This window comes from Gorilla gorilla, chromosome 10 (genome assembly GCF_029281585.2).
Source record: "Gorilla gorilla gorilla isolate KB3781 chromosome 10, NHGRI_mGorGor1-v2.1_pri, whole genome shotgun sequence".
Taxonomy (NCBI): Eukaryota; Metazoa; Chordata; class Mammalia; order Primates; family Hominidae; genus Gorilla; species Gorilla gorilla.
The window spans coordinates 96,738,118-96,760,387 of NC_073234.2; the positions used below are offsets into that span (position 1 = coordinate 96,738,118).

Genomic DNA, 22,270 nt, shown 5'->3' on the forward strand with positions numbered 1-22,270 from the left:
TCACTCTTGTATCAAAATATCACATGCACCATATAAATATGCATAATTAGAATATATCCATAGACATTTTTTAAAAATGAAAATGAACAGATTACTCTGATTCATGCTGTTTTAAAAATAGACTGGAGATGGCCCATGGGAGAAGCAGAGAGACCTCATAAAAAGTGATTGATTACAGTAATTCAGCTGAGAGATGACAGTGGTTCAAAACAGAGTGATCAATGGTAGTGGTAGGATTCTGGATATATTTTGAAGGTAGAGTAAATCAAATTTCTTTATAGTTGGATGGGAGGTGTGAGACATAGGGAGGATGTGAGAGTAATTCCAAATTCTTTAGCTTGAGCAACTGGAAAGGCAAAGTTTTCATCATGTAAACTGGAGATGATGTATCAAATTTTTTAGGGGGGATATCAAATACATAAGCTTTTGATATTTTAAATGTGCAAAGTCTTTTAGATATACAAGTGGAGATGTTCAATTGTGGCTGGATATATGCATTTGGTTGTAGGGTCTGAACTAGAGGTAAAGATTCATAAATTATTAGCATATGAATAGGATGAGATTGATTGGAATCATGGAGAGAGTGTAGGTAGAGAACATGTGGAGGGCTGAGCCCTGGGGTGAAGAAAGAAAGAGAAGAAGAGAAGAAACTGGGAGTTGTCATGCCAAGACAGACTTATCATCTGTTCTTCAGAGGGCAGATGCTCCAACATTAAGAAGTCAGAGGGAGGAAAATAGATGGAGACGTAGCCACTGGTAAGTAAGAGGAAAACAATGTAGTTTCCTGTAATGCAAGTGAAGAAGTATATGAAGGAAGAAAACTATTAACTATGTCATATACTGCTGAGACATCAACTATAGCAAGGCCTGAGAATTGGCCTTATATTTAGCACTATAAATTTAGTGATGACTGTAGCAGGAGTGGCTTCTGTGCTATGGTGGGGCAAAACCTTATTGAAATAGGTTTATAAGGGAATTTAAAATGTGGGGCCAAAAGATAATTTTTTTTAAGTTAGGGAAACTTTGTATATTATAAGAATACAGTCGACCAGGGGTGCCCACGCTCCAAGCTATGGACATGTACTGGTCTGTGGCCTGTTTGGGACCAGACTTCTCAGTAGGAGGTAAAGGTGTGAGCAAAGCTTGATCTGTATTTACAACCACTCCCTATCGCTTGCATTACCGTCTGAGCTCTATTTTCTGTAAGATCAGTGGCAGCATTAGATTCACAAAGGATTGTGAACCCTATTGTGAACTGTCCATGCGAGGGATCTAGGTTGTGCACTCCTTATGAGAATCTAACGCCTGACTATCTGTCACTGTCAGACGGGACCATCTAGTTGCAGGAAAACAAGCTCAGAGCTCCCAGTGATTCTACATTATGGTGAGTTGTATAATTATTTCATTATATATTTCAGTGTAATAATTTAAATAAAGTGCAAAATAAATGTAATGTGCTTGAATCATCCTGAAACCATCCCCAACCGCACCCCAGTCGGTGGAAAAATTGTCTTCCACAAAACTGCCAAAAACTTTGGGGACCATTGGAGTAGACAAAGAAAAGAAAATGATGGCAAAGGAAAGAGCAGTAAAATTTGCTGGGGAAATATACTTGATTAAATGTTTGCTGAAGACATTACACATGGCGTAACAAAGTTTTCTTTGACTAGGCTTTTTTGAAATTTTTGTAAGCCTCATGCTCAGTCTAATAAACTCTTCCATCCTCTTAGAAACATGGACAGGTTCAAGACTTTGCTTAAAGTAAATAATCTTATATTTTGAAATCTATAAAATCAGGTAGTTTTTATGCTGCCTTTTCCCTCCATAGTTCACATTTATTCTTTACTTGCTTGTTACCTGTTTATCTCCAATCCCCCTGTTCATGAGCTACATTACTTTGAGCCATTGATCCTTGCTCTGCAAACCTCACAGGGTTGTTGTTACAGAGATCAAATAAAACAACTCACATAAAGGACTTTATGCTGGTTACTTATCTCATTCTTAAAGACCCGTAGCCGCTTTGTTAATGAGGTTTCCAGACAAGTTTGAAAAACAATTTGGCTAACTTTAAAGGTTAAGCACCAGCATTCCTTAATTCCATATTAAGGCATGTCCTGTAGAATTCTCATTCTGGGATACTCTATTTCCCTGTGGATAAAGAGCGTCTCTGGAAACACTGCATACTGTGTTTCTTTCTTGACGCTCGACAATACTAAGAGTTAAAATATAAATACTGTAGTACTTATACCAGTTAAAAATTGTACACAATATTTCCTAATCTACTTCTCCTGGGAATTTCATTTGTTGGGTGAGTGGGTCCCATCAAACACCCAATAAATTTCTGGGGAGCTTGTGTTTCATGAGAAATGATAAAATAGATAAATTCTACCAAAGTGAAAAAATACAATTAGGTCAACTGAGGAACTTCTAAATGAAAAACTTAAAAATTCTCCTAGCCTTGCTTAACAGATCGCACAAAACAAAACAGAGGAAAAAGAACTTATTCTTGTGTACATCACCAAAAGACAACAGATTCCTTGGCACAAAATGAACCCTCCAATTATGTTAATAAGATAAAGGTAAATGAACAAATTTCCAGTCAGTCAGTCTTTTAAAGTCTTTGGAAATATCCTTCTTCACAAAAAAAAAAAAAAAAAAAAAAAAAAAATCTGAGTCCCTCAAACCCTAGCTAATACAAATGATACTTCTTATTGAAGACAGCAGAGTCGATTTCACTTCATCTTTCCATCTAACAAGGTCTTAGTTAACACACAATAACCCAGTCACTGCACCCACAGCGATTTGTTTTGAACCTAATGAGTTTCCACACAGCATTAGAAGACTTTTATTTTTGCCATTGCATATAGAAGATTCCAGACCTTTCGTTATGTGCTTCCTCTCCAACTCAGCTTCTAGAAAATTGATACAACTTCATGTATATATGGATAAGCCATGGAAGATCCTAACCCTACTCTTTTGGTCCCTTTTCTAGCCAATCATTGAACCTCTGGGCCAGTCCAGCCCATCTATATCTTTAGACCTGCTCTTTCCAAGTTGGCAAATTCATATACTCCATTCAGCTTGGGGTTTCACTGCTTGACAATTCAATTGAAGAATAAAGGAGAAACATTCAAGTCGTTATGTTTTGTAAGGAATTAGAATACAATATATGGGATCAATACACAGAAGAAAATATTCTGTGAGTGCAATCCATTTGTAAATAAGCCCAATTATATTTTTGAGAGAGGGAATCAATAATGCATAAAATGAGCTACAGTTGACACGACTGAATCTTTGAAAGAATGGTCGTTGGCAGTAGTTAACATGTATTGATGAACACAAAAAAATGAACAAAATATAGTCAATATATTGAAGACATGCCTGTGGATGATGACTTTTAGTTAGAACTTAGTGAGAATGATTAAAAGAATGGCATTTGTGATAAATGATGTTTATTAGTATTTTAAAATAGGATGAGATATTGATAAGCCAAACTTTTAACTGGACAGCTGACAGGTTTGCATGAGAGTGTGCAAATCTTCACACTATGATATCTCAATATTTCACAATAGCATGATGGAATGAAATCCTTTGTCTTCACTGAGGATCACATTGCTTGTAGAGCTATGTTGGCTTGTTCTAAGTACCTATTTTTGTCATTGGTTGTTCATTCTAAAACAGCATTGTATTGCTAAAAGTCCACAAAACCGTTAATTTTGAAAAAGGCACATCCCGTATTCCATTTTTATCACTTTGGCTCAATATTCTTCATGAACAGTAGTTCTATAATAAAAATACTAGACAATTATTTATTAAATTTACCTATCTGAGGATTATTCTTGCCACTGATTCTTCATTTTGCTTTATGTACTTTTTTGTCCATAATTCTTCTATCTGACAAGAACTAAAGAACTGAAAACATGCAAACAAAAATCTATTTCTGATTGTACATTTATTCAGCTTTCACATTTCCATATTACTGTTGCTTAAATTGTTATGTTGCATTTTTAGAGAACAGTCACGAATAAATGTCAGATTCAAAGAGGAGAGAAGAATAAGAGCAACAACTTAAAAAAGGAAGCTTTAACTTAGTTCACTTAGTAATTAAGCTCAAAGTGGGAATGATAAGCAAACAGGCCTGGGAGGCGAGAAGAGGCCAGCCAGCTTGGGAAGAACCTCACGTGACATGCCGAGGATGTGCCTCATTTGTTGTATGGTCATTGAAGGATTAGTCAACTCCACTCTTCGATCTATGAAGAACTAGTGTCTCAGTCACTAATACATGACACGTATAAAAATTCACTGCATATAGTTAAGTGTGACTACTGTTTTGTGAAAGTTTTTTCATATTGTTGACTCCTGGTACTTTTTCAGGCATCAGTTCAAATCCCACCATCTTAAAAAGATCCCTTCTTTAAGATGTCTTTACCACTCACCTTGTACGGGTCCCTTGATCATATCTAAGCCCTTTTACACTGTGTATATTTGTTTATTGCCTGTACCCTCAACTGTCTTATCATCATTATATTCCTACCACCTAGAATAGGGCCCATTTCTTAGCACCTTTAATAAGGTTGCCACTAAATATTTATTTGATTGAAAACACAGTATTAATAAATAGAATAAGCATTTATTGCTTCTATACAATATGCCTAAGATGATGTAATTCATTGAATATAGTGTTTCTATTCTTATAACTCTGTAAGTTGGCAAGACTATTTTATCTGAAACTCAGAGTCAGTGGTGTTAAGGGTAAGGTTCGTACAGCTGGTAGCCGGCAGAGATGGGAACTTCAAACAAATCGCTATTCCACATTACCTCTCTGACACCCCTCAATGAGGACTAATTAACCTTGTTTTTAAACTCTAATATTATTTTTGATACCACAATATTTATCATTTTTTATGATATTAATTTGGGCATGTTTATTTCTCACTGTAGATTCTTATCAAATTTATTACAGACTATATCTTCTGAATCTCTAACATATCTAATATTCTACTGATTCACATCAGTTAGCAAATATTTGCAGCTGAAAAAATAATTAGAAGTACAGATTATACAAGTAATGAGCATTATTATCTCCTTTACAAGAGTAGCATGTTTACTTTTTAAAATTCACCAATTAACTTCCATCTAGAAAGAAATAGGAAAAAGTTATTAGAGCCTGGTTCTGAAAAGGTGGAATTTAGTGTTCTGAAAATTTGTATTATCCTGTGAATATTTATATTCTTCTCAATCAGTTAAATTTAAGACCACACAGAAATATTTAAATTCGTTTCAATTAAGTGTATTTTTTCTTTTTATTTTTTCTTTTAAAAAGGCTGATAATAATTATCAGACTTTTCCATGAATAATAAGGCCTATTTCAGATTGTGTTTTTATGAGGCTATTTTTGTCACTATTTTGTCAACAGAGTTCTCAATCCACTGACATAAAACATCTTCTTTGGGCTAATCACCCACCCTGACTGTGTAATTTAAGCAAATTAACTGCCCTAAACAAAGGGTAATCCTTCCAACTAGGATTTAGAAGTCACTTTCTTAGTTCTATTAGTATCTAATAATAGTTTTACATTTTTGTCCTGATCAACCACTTTTCAGTTTACACACTAACACTACAGTCATCGTTGATAATCTGCCAAAATAATAATTTCTTTTCTTTTGTTTGAATATACCTTTTTAAAAGTTCTCAATAAAAAAAAATAAGTATTAGGCTTTAAATTACAATCCTTTGACAACTTGTTTTATGGCATTAATATACCTTGAATAATCATGTCATAGAGGATGATTTTGATAAGAAAAATGCTCTATAATATCATATGTGTGTAACCTGGGAGTATTTATATAAGGACAATGAAAATAATAATCAGGATACTCTTTTATGTTTTATAAAGAAATGTCAGGTAAAAAAATGTGGTATAGCTGAGCACGGTGGCTCACACCTGTAATTCCAGCACTTTGGGAGGCGGAGGTGGGCAGATTGCTTGAGCTCAGGAGTTCAAGACCAGCCTGGTCAACATGGTGAAACTCTGTCTCTACAAAAATTACCAAAATTAGCCGGGCAGGGTGGCTCATGCCAGTAATGTTAGCTACTTGGAACAATGAGATGGGAGGATTGCTTGAGCCCAGGAGAAGGAGGTTGCAGTGACCAAAATTAGCCGGGCAGGGTGGCTCATGCCAGTAATGTTAGCTACTTGGAACAATGAGATGGGAGGATTGCTTGAGCCCAGGAGAAGGAGGTTGCAGTGAGCCAAGTTCATGCCACTGCACTACAGCCTGGACTCTCTCAAAAATATGTAAATAAAAATAAATTTAAAAATGTGGCATAAATAAAACTTATTACAACACTTTATTGGAACATCCTGAGAAATCAATCACACGATTAATATAAATTGAAACATGTTTACATATTTTTAAATTTAGACTAAATATATATGATATATTGTACATATTTTAGGTTTACACCAAAGGATATGGGCATGATATTATGTATGATAATAATATATAATTATTCTAAAGCATTTAGAAATCACTGTTTTGGAAATTCAAGGAAGCTGAAAAAAGGAAATGAATACCAGTAATCATAAGGTTTAAAAACCTTTAGTTACACCAACACAAGAAGTGAATGACTTAGCATTGGCACACAATTTCTTTTCTCCACTGGCTGAAATGCCTTCACTAAGAACTGGAAGTCAAAAAAAGTTAAAGACAATTGCTTTGGGTCACCAATGACTCAAAATCCTCCATATGTGCACTTATATCTGTGAAGATCAATAGAGACAAATATCAATTATGCATAAATCCTCATCCTAATTCTGTAACCAGTTCCTGAAAAATAATCTGTCATAAACTGTCTTACATTCTCTAATGTCTGCATATTCAAATATTTAGTGGTTATATTGTTAGAGTAGGTAGTTAGGCAACCAATAGGTGATGGTCAGGTGGTTGTTAAACTCTCTCTGTAAAACAATTATTGGTTGCTGCCAGTGCCAGGGAAGACAGACTCTAATAAATAGAAAACATCTGAATCTGGTGATCAGCAGTTTCCAGATAAGATCTCAGGAGTTGGGCAAGTGGACTCAAGCATGTGCACTGAGAAGCAAAATGGCAGCATTTAACTGGTATAGGAACAGAACATTCCTCTAGGAACACTCAACTGGTAAGGGAAAAATGCCTCCACTGAGCATGTATAGGACTTTAATAAACATGCTGTGCATGCGGCCCCTCCCAAGTGCTGACAGGCCACCGCGCATGCAGACAGCCCACCCCAAAGGAAGAATCAGGGCAGAAGTACCACAACTCCAGAAGCATGCCAGTGTATAAAACCCCAATTCAGAGGTCAAACTGCACACTTGAATCTCTCATGTTGCCCATTTGGCCCTTTTCCAGCTGTACTTTATCTCCTCTTGTTCCTGCTCTAAAACTTTCCTGCCCTGAAACTTGCCTTGGTCTCTCCCTTTGCCTCATGCCCCACAGTCAATTTCTTTCTTCTGAGAAAGCAAGAATTGAGGTTGCTGCAGACCTGTATGGATTTGCTGCTGCTAACAATACCTTGATGAAAAAATATTTGAAAAAAATTTATATGTATGAGCATTCCCTGCCCTCCTCCTCCATAAGAAGAACACTTCAAGTATGAAATAATCTGTTAGGGGATAAAAAAAATCTGAAGTTGTTCATGTCTGAGAAAGGTATATTTCTTCATTTCTGGACTAGATTAGCATAAATACAGCATTATTATAGAAAACAATAATTTGTAGCCTTTCATGAAAAAGACTAGATGACCATAAAATCCATTTTTATAACCAGCCAATTGTGATTCTATAATTCTCTGAGGAGAGGTATACTACTAATGACATAATTAAAATGAAAGAGCAATATCAAATTACATGTTGGTTTCCTAAACTGAGTGCTGAGTGAAAATGCCTTATTAAAGAGCTTGGTGGTGTATCTACTGAAGCAGTATCAGTTTATTTAGTTGAAGGAAAGATAAATAATGTTATTCTAATCTCAGATACAGCTAATGAAATACGTCAAATTGTAGTTTATGTTTTATATTTAGCTTAAGATTTCTATAAAATACATGGCTAAAGGCTAAATTCGTGGTCTTACGTGAAGATCTGTTCATTTGTCAGCCACCAGAATTGAAGCTTCTTTCCGGAAATTCATCTGATTTACTTACTTTATTTTGCTTTTCTACTTGAAGGAAGAAACATAAGAAGTCCCTCTATTTTTTCTAACCACATAAGTGAGGAAACGCTAAACTTAATTTATAGTAAGAATTCTAGTGCTATTTATTGTATTGTCCAGTCACTTGCTTCTTAATCGCTAGGTTTTAGAAACTCTTGACATTTTCAATTACAGCAATTTAGCTAGCTGATTCATGTGGTCTTCATTTAGGAGCTTAAGAATCCAAAGATATAACTTGTTACAGGCAAATGATTCTCCTGAGTTTCCAACACAGGATGTGTGAATGCCTCTATGTAATTTTCATCTGATTCTAGACCTACCAATAACCTACCTTCTTCCTCTTCTGTTGGAAAGAAGTGGTCCAGCATAGAAACCTTTTGTCTTTTGCTAGTGGAGCAACAGAGCGCTAGTTTCCTTTGTGTGGGACTAAACTTCACCCAAAAGGAGAATCATTCCATTATAAAAAATGTAAAAGTCCCATGACTTCGCATATCATTTTATGTTATCTCTCATTAACAAGAGTACTGCTGAGGCCTCAAACAATGCAAGAAAAATACTAATCAAATAAAAGATTACCAACAATTTTCGCAGTCATAAACAACAAATAAGTTACCAATTGTATATTATATCACTTACAATTCAAAAGTGTTGTTTTGCTCTTAAAATAGTCCTGCCTATATATGTACATATATATACATATGCCATATATACAATGTGTATATATGTACTTTAAATTATATTCTTTATACATATTATAAATTCAATTCTATATAATTGAAATACTTTTAAGAAAATCAATTAAGAGCGGGTAAAAAATTCAAATATGTGTATATGCATACACACAACATAAGTATTATATTTAAGAGAATCAAAATAAGAACAAAAAATGAGAAAGGAAATCACCATAAACCTTGAACCTTTGACCAAAGAATCAACAAATACTAAAAAAATGTTCATTATGTGGTTTTTATATTCCCTGTCAAATGACATAAGAAGTAAACATTTCCATGTAAGAGCATGTGGGGTGTGTCATACCTTCTCATGGACTTTCTGTCCAGGTTCCATCCCTTCAAGATGTTCTGACTCTGTGGATCCCTCGCTTGATGCCATTTTTCTTTGTATATGAACATTTTGTTCACGCAAGGCAACAATCTGCAAAATAAAAGCACTATGCCTTTAAAGTCTAAATAGGGAATAAAATATAAAAAGAAAATGAATTTACTTCAATGTGGTTAAGAACTAATGAACACTAACAAATAACCAGAAAGTGAACATTACATTTTACTGAATTATTATTCAAAATATATGTTTAAATGTAGGTCACCATTTTGAACAATATTTACAAAAATTCATAATATCTCTACTAAGAAGAGGTTAAAGCACTGTAAAATTTACCTAGGAGAATATTTTCTTGTTGGAAATGTATCTAAAATCAATGATATATTTGTATTCACGTGATGTTAATTCAGAAATTATTTTTTAAATTAATTTGTAGGATGTAATAAAAATGTTTTTTGGTCTGTATTTTTAAAGTATACAAGAAACATAAAAGATTGAAGGTTAAAGACTAATTATGAGCAGAGCAATTTTGCCTACACTGATAGCCCATCTGCAATTTAATATAAGCAGATACACAGCTGAACTTAAAAAAAATTGTAATGCTGTCATGAGCATGTATTAAATTTGTTTTATTATTATAATTTTAAGTCCATTATTTTACCAAATTTAGTTAATTTGCAAACACAAATTAAGAAAGCAGTTATTCTTGCTAACTTTCAGCTCAATTTTAATGACATAATTATTTCAATTAAAAAAACAAATTCTTGGCCGGGCGCGGTGGCTCACGCCTGTAATCCCAGCACTTTGGGAGGCCGAGGCGGGCGGATCACGAGGTCAGGAGATCGAGACCATTCTGGCTAACACGGTGAAACCCCGTCTCTACTAAAAACACAAAAAAAATTAGCCGGGCGTGGTGGCGGGCGCCTGTAATCCCAGCTACTCGGGAGGCTGAGGCAGGAGAATGGCGTGAACCCGGGAGGCGGAGCTTGCAGTGAGCCGAGATCGCGCCACTGCACTCCAGCCTGGGCGACAGAGCGAGACTCCGTCTCAAAAAAAAAAAAAAAAAACAAATTCTCGGGTACTTATAGCATAAGTGATCCTAGTAATAGAGTGAAAAATAGTATTTCAGTCTTTTTAAAATGATGTTTTAAAATACATTTGCTAAATATATATACATATATATCACTTTGAAAATATTTTACATTATATTAATGCTGTAACTTATTTATTCCATGGCATATTTTATTGTATTATCAACTCAGATAGTAGTCAATATTAGTTCTGGGAGAAATAAATGTACATAGTATTTAGTGCACAATAAGATCTGAATAATATTAAACTTACATGTGGAAATTACAAGACCAACATGTCACAAGACGAATAATCATTAACCGAAAAAAACATGATATCAAGGGGTTGGGTGTTTGCCCTGCTACCTGACACTATTTCAATGCCATATTACCACCATGTGTCCATGACGTCAGTTGATCTAGCTATATGATCTCTGGTATTTGAGCATTTGGTATATCCTTCTCTAGGTATATGTTCTTTTCTCTCGTATAACTGTAAACACCAAATAATTGGCTCCCTCACGCTTACTCTTGTTCATCTACAATCTATTATCCACAAAGCAGCCAGGTACATCTTTCAAACTTAAATTAGACTGTGTAACCCCTCAGCTTTCTAACAAAACTAATGTTTGGCCCAGTGCGGCAGCTCACGCCTGTAATCTCGGCACTTTGGGAGGCCAAGGTGACCAGATCACTTGAGGTCAGGAGTTCATGACCACCCTGGCCAACTGGTGAAACCTGTCTCTACTAAAAATATAAAAATTAGCCAGGCGTGATAGTGGGCGCCTGTAATCCCAGCTACTCAGGAGGCTGAGCCAGGAGAATCCCTTGAACCTGGGAGGCAGAGATTGCAGTGAGCTGAGATTGCGCCACTGCACTCCAGCCTGGGCGACAGAGCGAGACTCTGTCTTAAAATAAAATAAAATAAAATACTTTAAAATTTTGTTAAAAAAACCTAAAGTTTTCCCAGCTTATTTAGCCAAAATTTAAACTTCTTAACAAGGTCTATACTGTCCTACTTGAGCCCTTTGCTTCAGCGACACTGGCCTCCTTTCCATTCCTCAAACATATCTGTCTCTTTCTTACACAGAACTGAGGAATTTGATGATCTTACTGTCTAAAACATTCTTCCTCAGCTATCACAGGGGACACAATCCCAGCTTTAAAAACAGTTGAGATACAACTCCTCAGAGTGAATGTGTGTTGTCATCAAACACTTTTTACAATATATCCCTATTTATTTTTGTGCATGTAGCACTCATTAAAGTTTATTATTCCATTTCTCCACTTCCTCATTTGCTATTTATTTAGCTAGCACAAGTCCTAATAATATCTCCTGAGAAAATAATTTTCAAAAGAATGCTTCATTGAAAACAGCATTTTCATATGAAGTAGCACATCAAATTATTACGTGCAGGGTATTCACTAAAAATGTGTTGAATTAAATAATACATGGATATGGGAAAACAAAGAATCTAAACCTAATTAATTCAAAAAATAACAAAAGATAAAGATTTGGAGTGTACACAAAACTTCAGAAACATTCTTTTCACATTAGTCAACATGGAAATAGATTACATCAAAGGAATGACAAGAAGAATAAAATAGCTCCCAGATATATCATTTTTATATTACACTCTTAACTTGTTGCTTTTTGCATAAATATTATGTTACAATTGATACATGAGATTTTATGAATTATAAATTTTAAAATATTCAAGTATCATTTGTTGACATTCCACTAAGAAAACACCTATGACTAACAGAAATGCTAATACAAAGTACCAGGCCATTTAAAAATTATATGCTTTGCTCTATTATTAATCTACTCAGAAGTGAAGGGAGACATTTAAAAAATATTTAAAGAACAAATTTAACTCTCAGCTTACAGATTAGCTTACATTTGTTTAATAAACAGATGACTTTCAAATATGTCCTGGTGCCTGAAATAAAGCAGGCCATCTATAAAAGTTTATTGAATGAATCAGTGAAAAGATGAATTAATGTCCCTATTAAAAAATCATCAAAAAATCAAATTCATTCAGAAAAAAGTACAAATATAATTGAGCCACTATGATTTTTAAAATTCTAAACTTCAAGTTTGCTACAGTGTATACATGACAATTAGTTCCAAAAATGACATAATTTTCAAACACTAACATGCAAACTTTGTTTTGTAAAAATGAATCAAGGCTAAAAATGTTGGCTCTTGATACAGAAGAACAAATGTGACATATTCTATATTCTCTACCACTGTAATATGCTATTTTCTCCAATAAGAAATTATCCTGGGTAGTTATGAAACCAAAGCTTCAGCACCTGATTTAATTGTGGATGTTAATAAGTGGATTATTTTTGACACTGGGGAAAGGGGGAAAGTTTGTAGTTCTCTTTTAAAAATTCCCCTTTGGGTGTTAAGCATTTTCTTCAATCTGTTTTAAAGAGTGAAGAGGTCACCAATAAATAACTGGAGCCTAAGGTAGCACAGACTTCTTTAGGAAATTCTCTTAGCTGGTTTGAGAAGTGAACACAAGAGATGGCTAGGGAACCAGCTTGGGACAATAAATAGAATGAAAAGAAGCTAATGGCCTCAAAATATTCCCTAGGCTCTCACTGAGAGGGAATGTTGTCAGAAGGAGGGCCCAAGCAAATTGCCTACAAGAAAACTAACGTAGGTCTGGATGCCTCACCACTAAACAACACGGCCTACTTGCTATGGTTTAAATGTTCCCTCCAAAACTTATGTTGAAATGTAATTGCCTTTGTAATGGTATTAAGAGGTGGGACCTTTAACAGGTTTTTACAGCATGAGGGCTTTGCTCTCATAAATGGATTAAGGCTGTTATCTCTGGAGTGGGTTATTTATCATTGGAGTGGGTTCTGGATAAAAGGATGGAGTTTGCCCCTCATCCTCTCTCTGTATCATCTCACATGCTTTTATGCCCTTCCATCCCTCTACTATGGGATAAGGCATCATAAAAACTCATGCCAGATGCCAGTGTCATGCCTTGGACTTCCCAGCCTCCAGAACTTTCAGAAATAAATTTATTTTCTTTAAAAATCATCCAGTCTGTGATATTCTGTTATAGCAACACAAAACAGACTAAGACACTACTCCAAATATGATTACATGTTGAGTAGGAGGAACCACTTATGTACAAGTCCTGTTGTTTACCCAGTTCTTATATAACTGTACTGAAAAACTCACTATGTACAAGTACTGTGCTAAACTATTTTTATCTGCTAAGGGGGTATGATTCATATTTAACAAATGATCAGATTAAGATAAAGAAAGATTAATGGGGACAACTGCTATGGTTTGAATATATGCCCTCCTCCAACCCCCAACATTTGTATGTTGAAACCTAGGGCTCAATGTGATAGTTTTGAGAGGTAAGGTCTTTAGGAGACGATAAATGGAATTAGTACCAATATAAAAGGCCTCAAGGGTACTAGCTAATTAAGCCTTTTGCCAGCCACCTTCTGCCATGTGAGGACGCATTGTTCAGGGTGCCATAATGGAAGTAGAAGGCAGTCCTTCCAAATCTGCTGATGCCTTGATGTTGGACTTTCCTGTCTCCACAACTGTGATACATATATTTCTATTGTTTATAAATTATGCAGTCTCAGACATTTTGTCACAGCAGCACAAATGGACTAAGAAGTAAGAGTCAAATAAAACTTAACTCTGTATCCTTATACTTCCTAATTTGTAACATTGGCTCAAATGGCTCCCCTTTTAAATTTGGGGTCTACTAAATCAGAAGTTAATAGCGGGCTGGGATAGGAAGCATAAACATTTTATTTCCAAGGGCTGATACCTTGCTGGAATCCTTTGTATGTCATTAAGATTGGACGTCTCACTGGACAGATTCATATGGAGGCAAAGTTTTGCATATATTTTCAGTGAGTTAGCAACCCACTGAAGGCTCATGGAACTCTGTTCAAGATAAATATTTCACAACTGTTTTTACTGTTCAATCATCATTTATCAAGTGTCTGTTGACATTTGCTTTTGGGTATCCCTTCACATTTCTTTGATAATAACATATTTTCACTGGAGACTTTTCCTTTCTTATTCTAATCCCACAGAGACTGTCAATGAAGGAACCAAGAGCCCATGGCAAATGGGTGGGCACATAATCCAAGCCAGGGAAATCAGAATATTATTACTTTACATGTTTCTGGCTGAGCTATGGGAAATGATTCTCTCTATCTACTAAGGAAGGTAAGCTGGTAGAATATGAAAGGAGTACTCTTTGCCATTAATTCCTATTCATGCAGAAAACACATGGAAGAGATGAGGCCCTAACAAATTGCTTCTGGTCCTGATTCTAGGCATCCTTAAATCATTCCTACCCTTGGCATTTTAGTAATATGATCCAAGCCCCAAATTTCCCCTTTTGTGCCCCAACTCATTTGAAATGGTTTTCTGTCACTTGCAACTAAAAGTGACTTGCAAATGCAGCAGGAAACATGGAAGACAATACAGAGTATGCAATACCTAAGTGAGGATTTTGGAGAATGGCTAAGAATTTACCAGACAGACATGGTAGAAGACTTTTTTAGGTGTGTAGAAGATCACAGGCATTTTGTGTTTCTACAACTTTGTGTTCCTAGCACTGTAAGTTGTTTAATATTCCTGTGGCAAAAAGTACCTGGAAAAAATTGGAGGAATGATGGGACTAGCAAAGCTAAAGTGCTTCAACTAAATCTCAGGCATCTGTGTGCTTTTTCTCTCTGGCTTATTGCTTTGTCTTGATCCTTATTTGTGTTTTCTGGTTGCTCATAAGCTTATAACAGCCTGATCCATTCCTTCTAGGCACTCTCAAACACGTTATATTTTCAAGCCAATCTTCTAGGTTTCATTCATATCCTTGCCTCTGTCAGGTTGATTTTGGCTCTGACAAGCTCTGACCCTACACAATAGACAACTGGTAGTCTTGGCGGCTGGGCCTCCAGTCTGCAAAATTCTTTAGCCCTCATTTTTTTATTCTACCAGCTTGAACACTACTATGTCTTGCAATAGACTCTCTTCTAGCTCCTTGCCTGTGAACAACTGTTTTTCTTTGATATCCTGGAGAGATTCATTTATCTCAAAAATATTCATTCAGCACTGATGACATACCAGGCGTTAGGGAAACACAATGGGAGGAAAAGGCAGAAATCCTTCCTAATGGAAATTGTACTCTCATTGGGGAAAATAAGTTATAAACAAAAATAAGTAGAGCATATTTTTAAATGGTGATAACAGAAAAGAGAAAATCAAACCAAGTGAGGAATGCTGTGAGGTATAATTTGATTACAAATTAGGTGATTTCTGAGTATGGGCTTGAAGACAAGAGGGAACAGCAATGTGGATATCTGGGAGAATAACTTTCTAGAAAATGTAAATAATTATTGAAAACAAATATTGAGATTTATAACAATATTTCAGGGAGTTCTTTCAATGATGTAAAATGTCCTCCCTAAAAGAGAGGTAAAAAATCAGTGCAAGTTGATGCCCTGGAGACTTAAGGAAACATATTATCATGAAAAAAATGATTTGGGCGAAAATAACAAAGACTATTAAATATCTTTTTATGCTAAAATTTTAGGATTTCTTGAGTGTTTAATAAATATTAATACATTTATTCAACAAATATTCATTTGATCACTGTTCTAAGTATCACAAAATACTGGGAAAAATGCAGACAGTTTCCTTCTCTTGTGTAGATTACATTCTAGTTAAGGAGGCAAAAAAAAAAAAAAAGGAAGCAGTAGGACTACAATAACAAAATAGCAATTATTTATTGAGCTCTTATAATGTGCCAGAAACTGTGCTAAGTACATTATATAAATTTGCTTCTTTTCATAAACTTTGCATCTACATTATCTTTTCTTTCCAGGTTTGAGATTTCTTGGTATCAGACCCTGAGACTATAATATTTAATGGCAACAACCACAATTGCTTTTGCACCAACCTAATAATAATCAGGTACAAGTAGTTTGAAAGGTGATTCCTGGAAGTGAAACATTCCTTAAATATGCTTGAAAGGCTGAGGATGAATCCTGGCCCATGTAATTGTTGCTGGTTGTACGATCTTGTACAAGCTCTTTAACCTCAAGTTCAGGTTCTTCTTATATCAGTTGGAGGGCAAATAATATCTACTTTATATTGTATTTGTTTGTAAAATACTTAGTCAAATTTGATGTACATTAAACACTTGTTATGTAATGACAATGACAATAATGAATTGACTTCCACTTGCCTCTTCAATTTTATCTTTCTATCCATATTGCGTGCTCTGGCTTACTGAAAGGCTTCGATCACACATATAAAAAGTGCCGTCTTGGCTGTGAGTTTTTATATTCACCTGGGTAACCTTTGTTCCTCTTTAACTGCCTCTTAGTCACGTAGTTTTTTAAGTCTTTCAGATGAATTCGGGGACAATATCTTCCCAAGGAGTTACAGAATGTCTTAGTAATCTCCAGTAACTCATGTCATGCAAGTGATTACTCTATCACAACTGGATGTTAGTTTTCTCACCAACCATTTTGCCTTGAGACTAGAAACTGTTTCTGATTCATTACTTATTCTCAGTTCTTAGGACACTGACTGACAAACAGGAGGCACTCTAGAAATATTTGTAGAATGTCAAATGATGACAGGCTACATGAATGAAAAAAAAAGCATATGAAGAGTTGGAAAAATTGGACAGAAATGTTCACAGGATGTATACATGGAGAAGAAAATTAGTTATCCACATAGAGGAATATAAGAACTTGAAGGTCTTTCAAATGTTCATATTATAGCCTTCAAGGTTAAAAAGGATTCTGGGTAGAGCTCACTGGGGAAATAAAGAAATAAAAGAATGGGAAATACTACAATGGCTTTGTAGGAAAGTCACTGCTCTAGAGTGAGGAGGCAGATAAAGTAGAAGGCATAAGCAACTGTAAAGGAGGGTAGCAGCAGGATCATGGAAGGACAGTTTAATGAAAGTCATCAAGAGATGTTTTGTAAACTCAAAGTAATAGGCAATTTCATTGCATCTTAAAATATAACATTAAAATGTATTCGCAAGTATACTGCAGCTTAGGTAATATGATTCACATGCATTGAGGCACATTGTGTATTTGCTTTAGATTTAGAATGAATCGGTGTTTGTGGACAGAAAAATGGAATTCTAAGAGTGTCTAAGAAACTAATTTCTGCCAATAGAATTTTCCAATAAAAAAGGAAAAGCAATGTAAATTGATTCAGTATTCACTTCATTTTCCTTTATCTTTCTGAAATATTAATATACATGAAGAAATGGGAGTTGAGAAATTAAATTTCTAATTAAGAACTTTTAGCTATAATAATAGCTATGTCTCGAACATTTATTACATGCCGCATATGAAATAAAGCAATTTACATACATTACCTCATTTAATCTTTCCAGTAACCTTGTAAATTTGGTATTTTTATTTTCATTTTACAAATGAGGCAACTAACACAGAGGAAATATGTAATATACTTGTAGTCATACAGAAAAAGACACAACAGAGATATTTCTGATTCAGGTCTGATTCCTTCAAAACATTTGAAAAATATTATGCTGTAATGCCTTTTGGTAATCAGTGAAATGATTCATTGCATACACAATTTAAATATTTATCAAGGTCAGGACTACAAGTTTGTGGTCTGATTGCAGGGGGATTTACCTGACCTGCGTTGGCAAACAATTTAGATGTCTTCAAAAACATTTAAAAGGTGTCTTCATATATTCCCCAAAATAAAAAAAGTCATGGTTTTTACCTTACTAATTATTTTCATTTATAACTCTTATACAGCATAAGCACTTACACTTACCCTGAAAAAAATTTAACTACTTTTTAAAATAAACTACATCACATAAAATCTTTCATGCTATTTCTACAGGGATTTTCATTCTCATGTTTTAAAATTAATATTTGTCTCTACTTATTTAACAACTTCCAGATAGTGCCCACATCTAATTAACAAAGATTCTTTTCATCTATTTTTATCCCAAACTCAATTAAAAATTCCCAGGGTGACACTTACTGAAGTCTCACTACACCAACACATAATTTGCTTCTACACAGATACTTATTCTACTTCTAGCTGAATTCCATGCTTAGATTATAATGAAGTTGAAACACACACACAAACAACAAGAAAAAACTAGCAAAACAGTAGGGATTTACAATTTAAACTCAAGCAACTTTCAGTCACAATAGTTTGCATTTGTGTTGCTATTTATTAATTGGGAAACCATAAAGGTTGAAACACTTATTTAAATAGAATTAAGAAACCCAAGCCAGTAACTATTTCCTTTTCTAGCTCTGTGTTTGGAAATAAGATTTATAAGCATCACTGAAGCATGTTAAAACCAATGGAGAGCAACTTCATGTAGTCTGTGCAGTTTGATCAGCTTACATGTAACATTCAATTTAAATGGCTGTCATTAACCATGGGCAGATTTTGAAAGCTTGTGACACCGAACTGTTCCAGTGAATAATCAAATTGCTTTGAGGTAAGAATTAGAGGTTTGCATTGTGAGAATTTATCTTGGTTCAGGTAAAAAAAAAAAAATATATATATATATATATATATATATATTTGTAAGAATTTTTACTACATAAAATACTTCCACTCAGTCAACTAATATTTATTGGATGAATAAGAATATTCTACATTTATTTATTTTAAACTTCCCACCCCAAATTTGGCTGACTAGTACTCCCAATTCCTATACAGATAAATTACCTAAGTGCTAAAATTTAAATGCACATTACCAGTAAGTTTCTGGTGACCTTTTAATTGAAAATACATCATATAAAAAGTACATAAATTTGGCTATTTCCAAATTTTACATCTAAACTAGTCTTTCTTATATCTAAATACACATGGAATTCAAGCTCAGTTAGTTTATAATGATTAAAAAATCCTCTTTAAATTAATATTTAAAGGTTTTTTTTTAAAAGAAATCTTCCTAAAACAGTAACTGGAACGCAAAACTGTTATTTTTAGTTTTAAGTTTAAAACAGAATGATTCCAATAGCAAAAAAAAAAAAAAAAAAATCAAATATATTCTTAGGTAGAAAGTTTTGCTTTTTTGCAGGAGATGTTTACACTATCCATTTAACTTAGAATTATAATATTCAACAATAGTAATTTTGACAATAGCTATACTTTGTCATTGTTATTAACAAGTAATTCTAATGAAAATTACAACTTTGTACTAGCATCTCTCTTCTTTTTGTCTAATCAGTATTTCAGTCAATACATTTTCTGATGCTTGATAATGCATCATTTATTTTTAACCATCTACGTAGTTCCCTAATAATTAAAATGATAATAAAATAAAATACCAGCATCTTCATTAGAGGCATGTAAAAGGCTACAGAATATACAAAACAACTTATATTGGTCAGAAGAATTAGTGGACATTGTTAAGGCAAGACTGTTATTTTACTAGGTTAGCAACTAAGAGTGGCATAATATGGAAGAATAGTAAGAAAAATAGCCAAGGAAGCTGTTAATACAGGAAAGTGAAAGAATTAATCTAGAGAATGAAAGCAAACACCAATTTCTAAACAGTTTTTCAAAAGTGTTAGTGGTAGGAAAACACATTCTTAACCACTTGTATGTATCGCTGCATGAAAGCAAGACTCAATTTAGAATATATATAAGCAGATAAATAAGGAAGGGTAGAGAGTATTCATTAAGGTAAACAATACTGAGAAGTGCACTACCAAAGATAAAGAAACTGCAATAATTCAGTGTTGAGTGCTGACAGTATTGGCAGTAATTGCGTTAAAAGTTTTGAATTTCATAAAGAAAATATGGCAAAATCTCCATCACCAAGGAAGATGCTATTGCTAATAACTTCTCACCTCCTTGAACAAGACAGAAAAATCCTATTCAAAAAGGGAAATAGCTGTCTCACAGCGAAAACAGCAAACAGAACTTACTGAAGGTATTGATTATTATAAAGTACTTCTTTGTACAGAATGGAGGCTATCTTGATTCATACTCGTTCCTCACAATCACTCCCACAGGGCTCTTTGCCCTCTAAAGTCAGAGGTATCAAAATCTGCTAACTTGGTTTAGTTTCAGCTAAGGGCATAAATGACAACTGACTGCAGTAATTAATTATCTCCCCAACTACAATAAAAAGGAAAAGCAAAATTAAAGATACTGAGTTAGGCTGAGAAGAGAGTGAATGCAAACTAAATAATCCAATGTGTGCGTACGTGATCATTTTATAAAGCAGGAAACATGCTCTGTGAATGAGAGCATTTGTTTTCAAAAGTCTCAATAAATATTTATTTTTAAATAAAATGAAATGTTAATATATGACTAAAAGTTTATATTTCATTTACTTTATGTATGCTAAGAAGTATAAAAATACTTTGAGCAAACACTGTTAATAGTATTAAATTTAAAAAGATAAATCTGCCCTATTCTAATCATGTCTTTGTCTTCTGTTTATTCAAGTGTATTCCATTTGCTTTCGGGAATATTTGAATGTTTTAGAACTAACATTCTGCTTTAATAATCCAAACACACTATAATTCCATCAATTTGAGTCTTTTAAAATGTTACACTGAAATGAATCTCTCTGAAGATGGACTTATTGATTTCTATATTCTTCCTCTAGCATCATGAAATTTGACCTATTCAGCCATGCATGGTTAACACTGTAAGTACACATGTGTTTTTTTTGTTTGTTTTTTCTCCAATCGTGGCAAATGTGTCGAAATTATAGGCTGTGTCCTAGATCTATTATTTTAGTTCTATTATGGCAAAGAAGAGAGTTTTAGGGAAAAGCGTTTCAAAGTGTTTGAAAAGTGCTTGAAAAAAATATAGAAGGCAGAAACAATATTCATTAATCAATCTTGCATATAACAAAGCAAGCTAGGGCAATAAAAAGGATTTATTCATTTGGTTCATTTCTTAGAAATAACAAAAGCATACTAAACCCATTGTTCTGGCCAATTCCTTTTAAAGTAATCCATTTACTTGAGTTCTAATGGTAATTATCATGTTACATTTATCTGTACCCATTTCCATTTTATTTTTTATGTGATTTTTAAATGTGCACATATCAAAATAATGTCAGTATGAGAAGGAAGCAGAACTTAAGTGGTCTTTACACCCTTACTATTATGAATAAAGAAAATGAGATTTACAGAGAATAGTGATAATTCTATTCTATTTGTCTCCAACAAATTGCCATCTAGTCAGTCTCACTGTAGACAGGACACTCTGCCTTCCTAAATCTCAGTTCAATTATCTTTAAAGGAGATGGATAGCATCATATCTAAAAAGACCACAATGACATTACCAAAATCAATAATAATCATAATATTTACTGAAAGACTCTTTATGCCAACCACAGTTTTATGTTGTTTGAATGTATTAATTCATTTCAAACTTACAACATCATTATAAGTTATTATTATGGTTCAGCCAATTAAGGCAAAAAGAAAAAGGAAATTGCCTATGGTTACAAAGCTAGTGAATAGCAGAATGACTTAGGGAGAAAGTAAGTTTCACTTGGTGGGTGTTATAGCTCCTCTTTGGAGTAGGTTTGTCTCTTTCCTTAGCCTTCTATTTCCAGAGTAGAATATATTTACTGGAACCAAGTAAATACTCTGTTTAGAATAAAGGTTTTTTATTTACCACTTTTCCTTACTTGCCAACGCTAATTTCTAACTACTCAAAGCTATCCACTTTCCATAAAATATTTCATACTTTTATTGCTCCTTATTTCTGTTTTTGTCAGACCTGCAAGCTAAAATTGTTTTGACATTTTTGAATAGTTGAAAAACATTAAAAGAGAATAATATTATGTAAATTATAAGAAATTCACTTTCAGTGTCCATGAATAAATTTTAATTGGAAAATGGCCAAACTCATTTGTTTACACATTGTCGATGATTGTTTTCACTCCACAATGG

The 22,270-nt window shown here is 34.0% G+C and overlaps 1 protein-coding gene across 25 annotated transcripts in view; it reads right to left on the bottom strand.

Annotated features, from left to right (window-relative positions):
- Positions 1-22,270, bottom strand: part of PPFIA2 (PTPRF interacting protein alpha 2) — a 499,610-nt gene that overhangs the window by 138,191 nt on the left and 339,149 nt on the right. For all 25 annotated transcript variants that reach the window (XM_055358835.2, XM_055358845.2, XM_055358837.2 and 22 more), the window contains one exon: positions 9,225-9,341. In XM_055358835.2, coding sequence (XP_055214810.1) covers positions 9,225-9,341 — 117 coding nt within the window. The remainder of the gene's footprint in view (positions 1-9,224; positions 9,342-22,270) is intronic.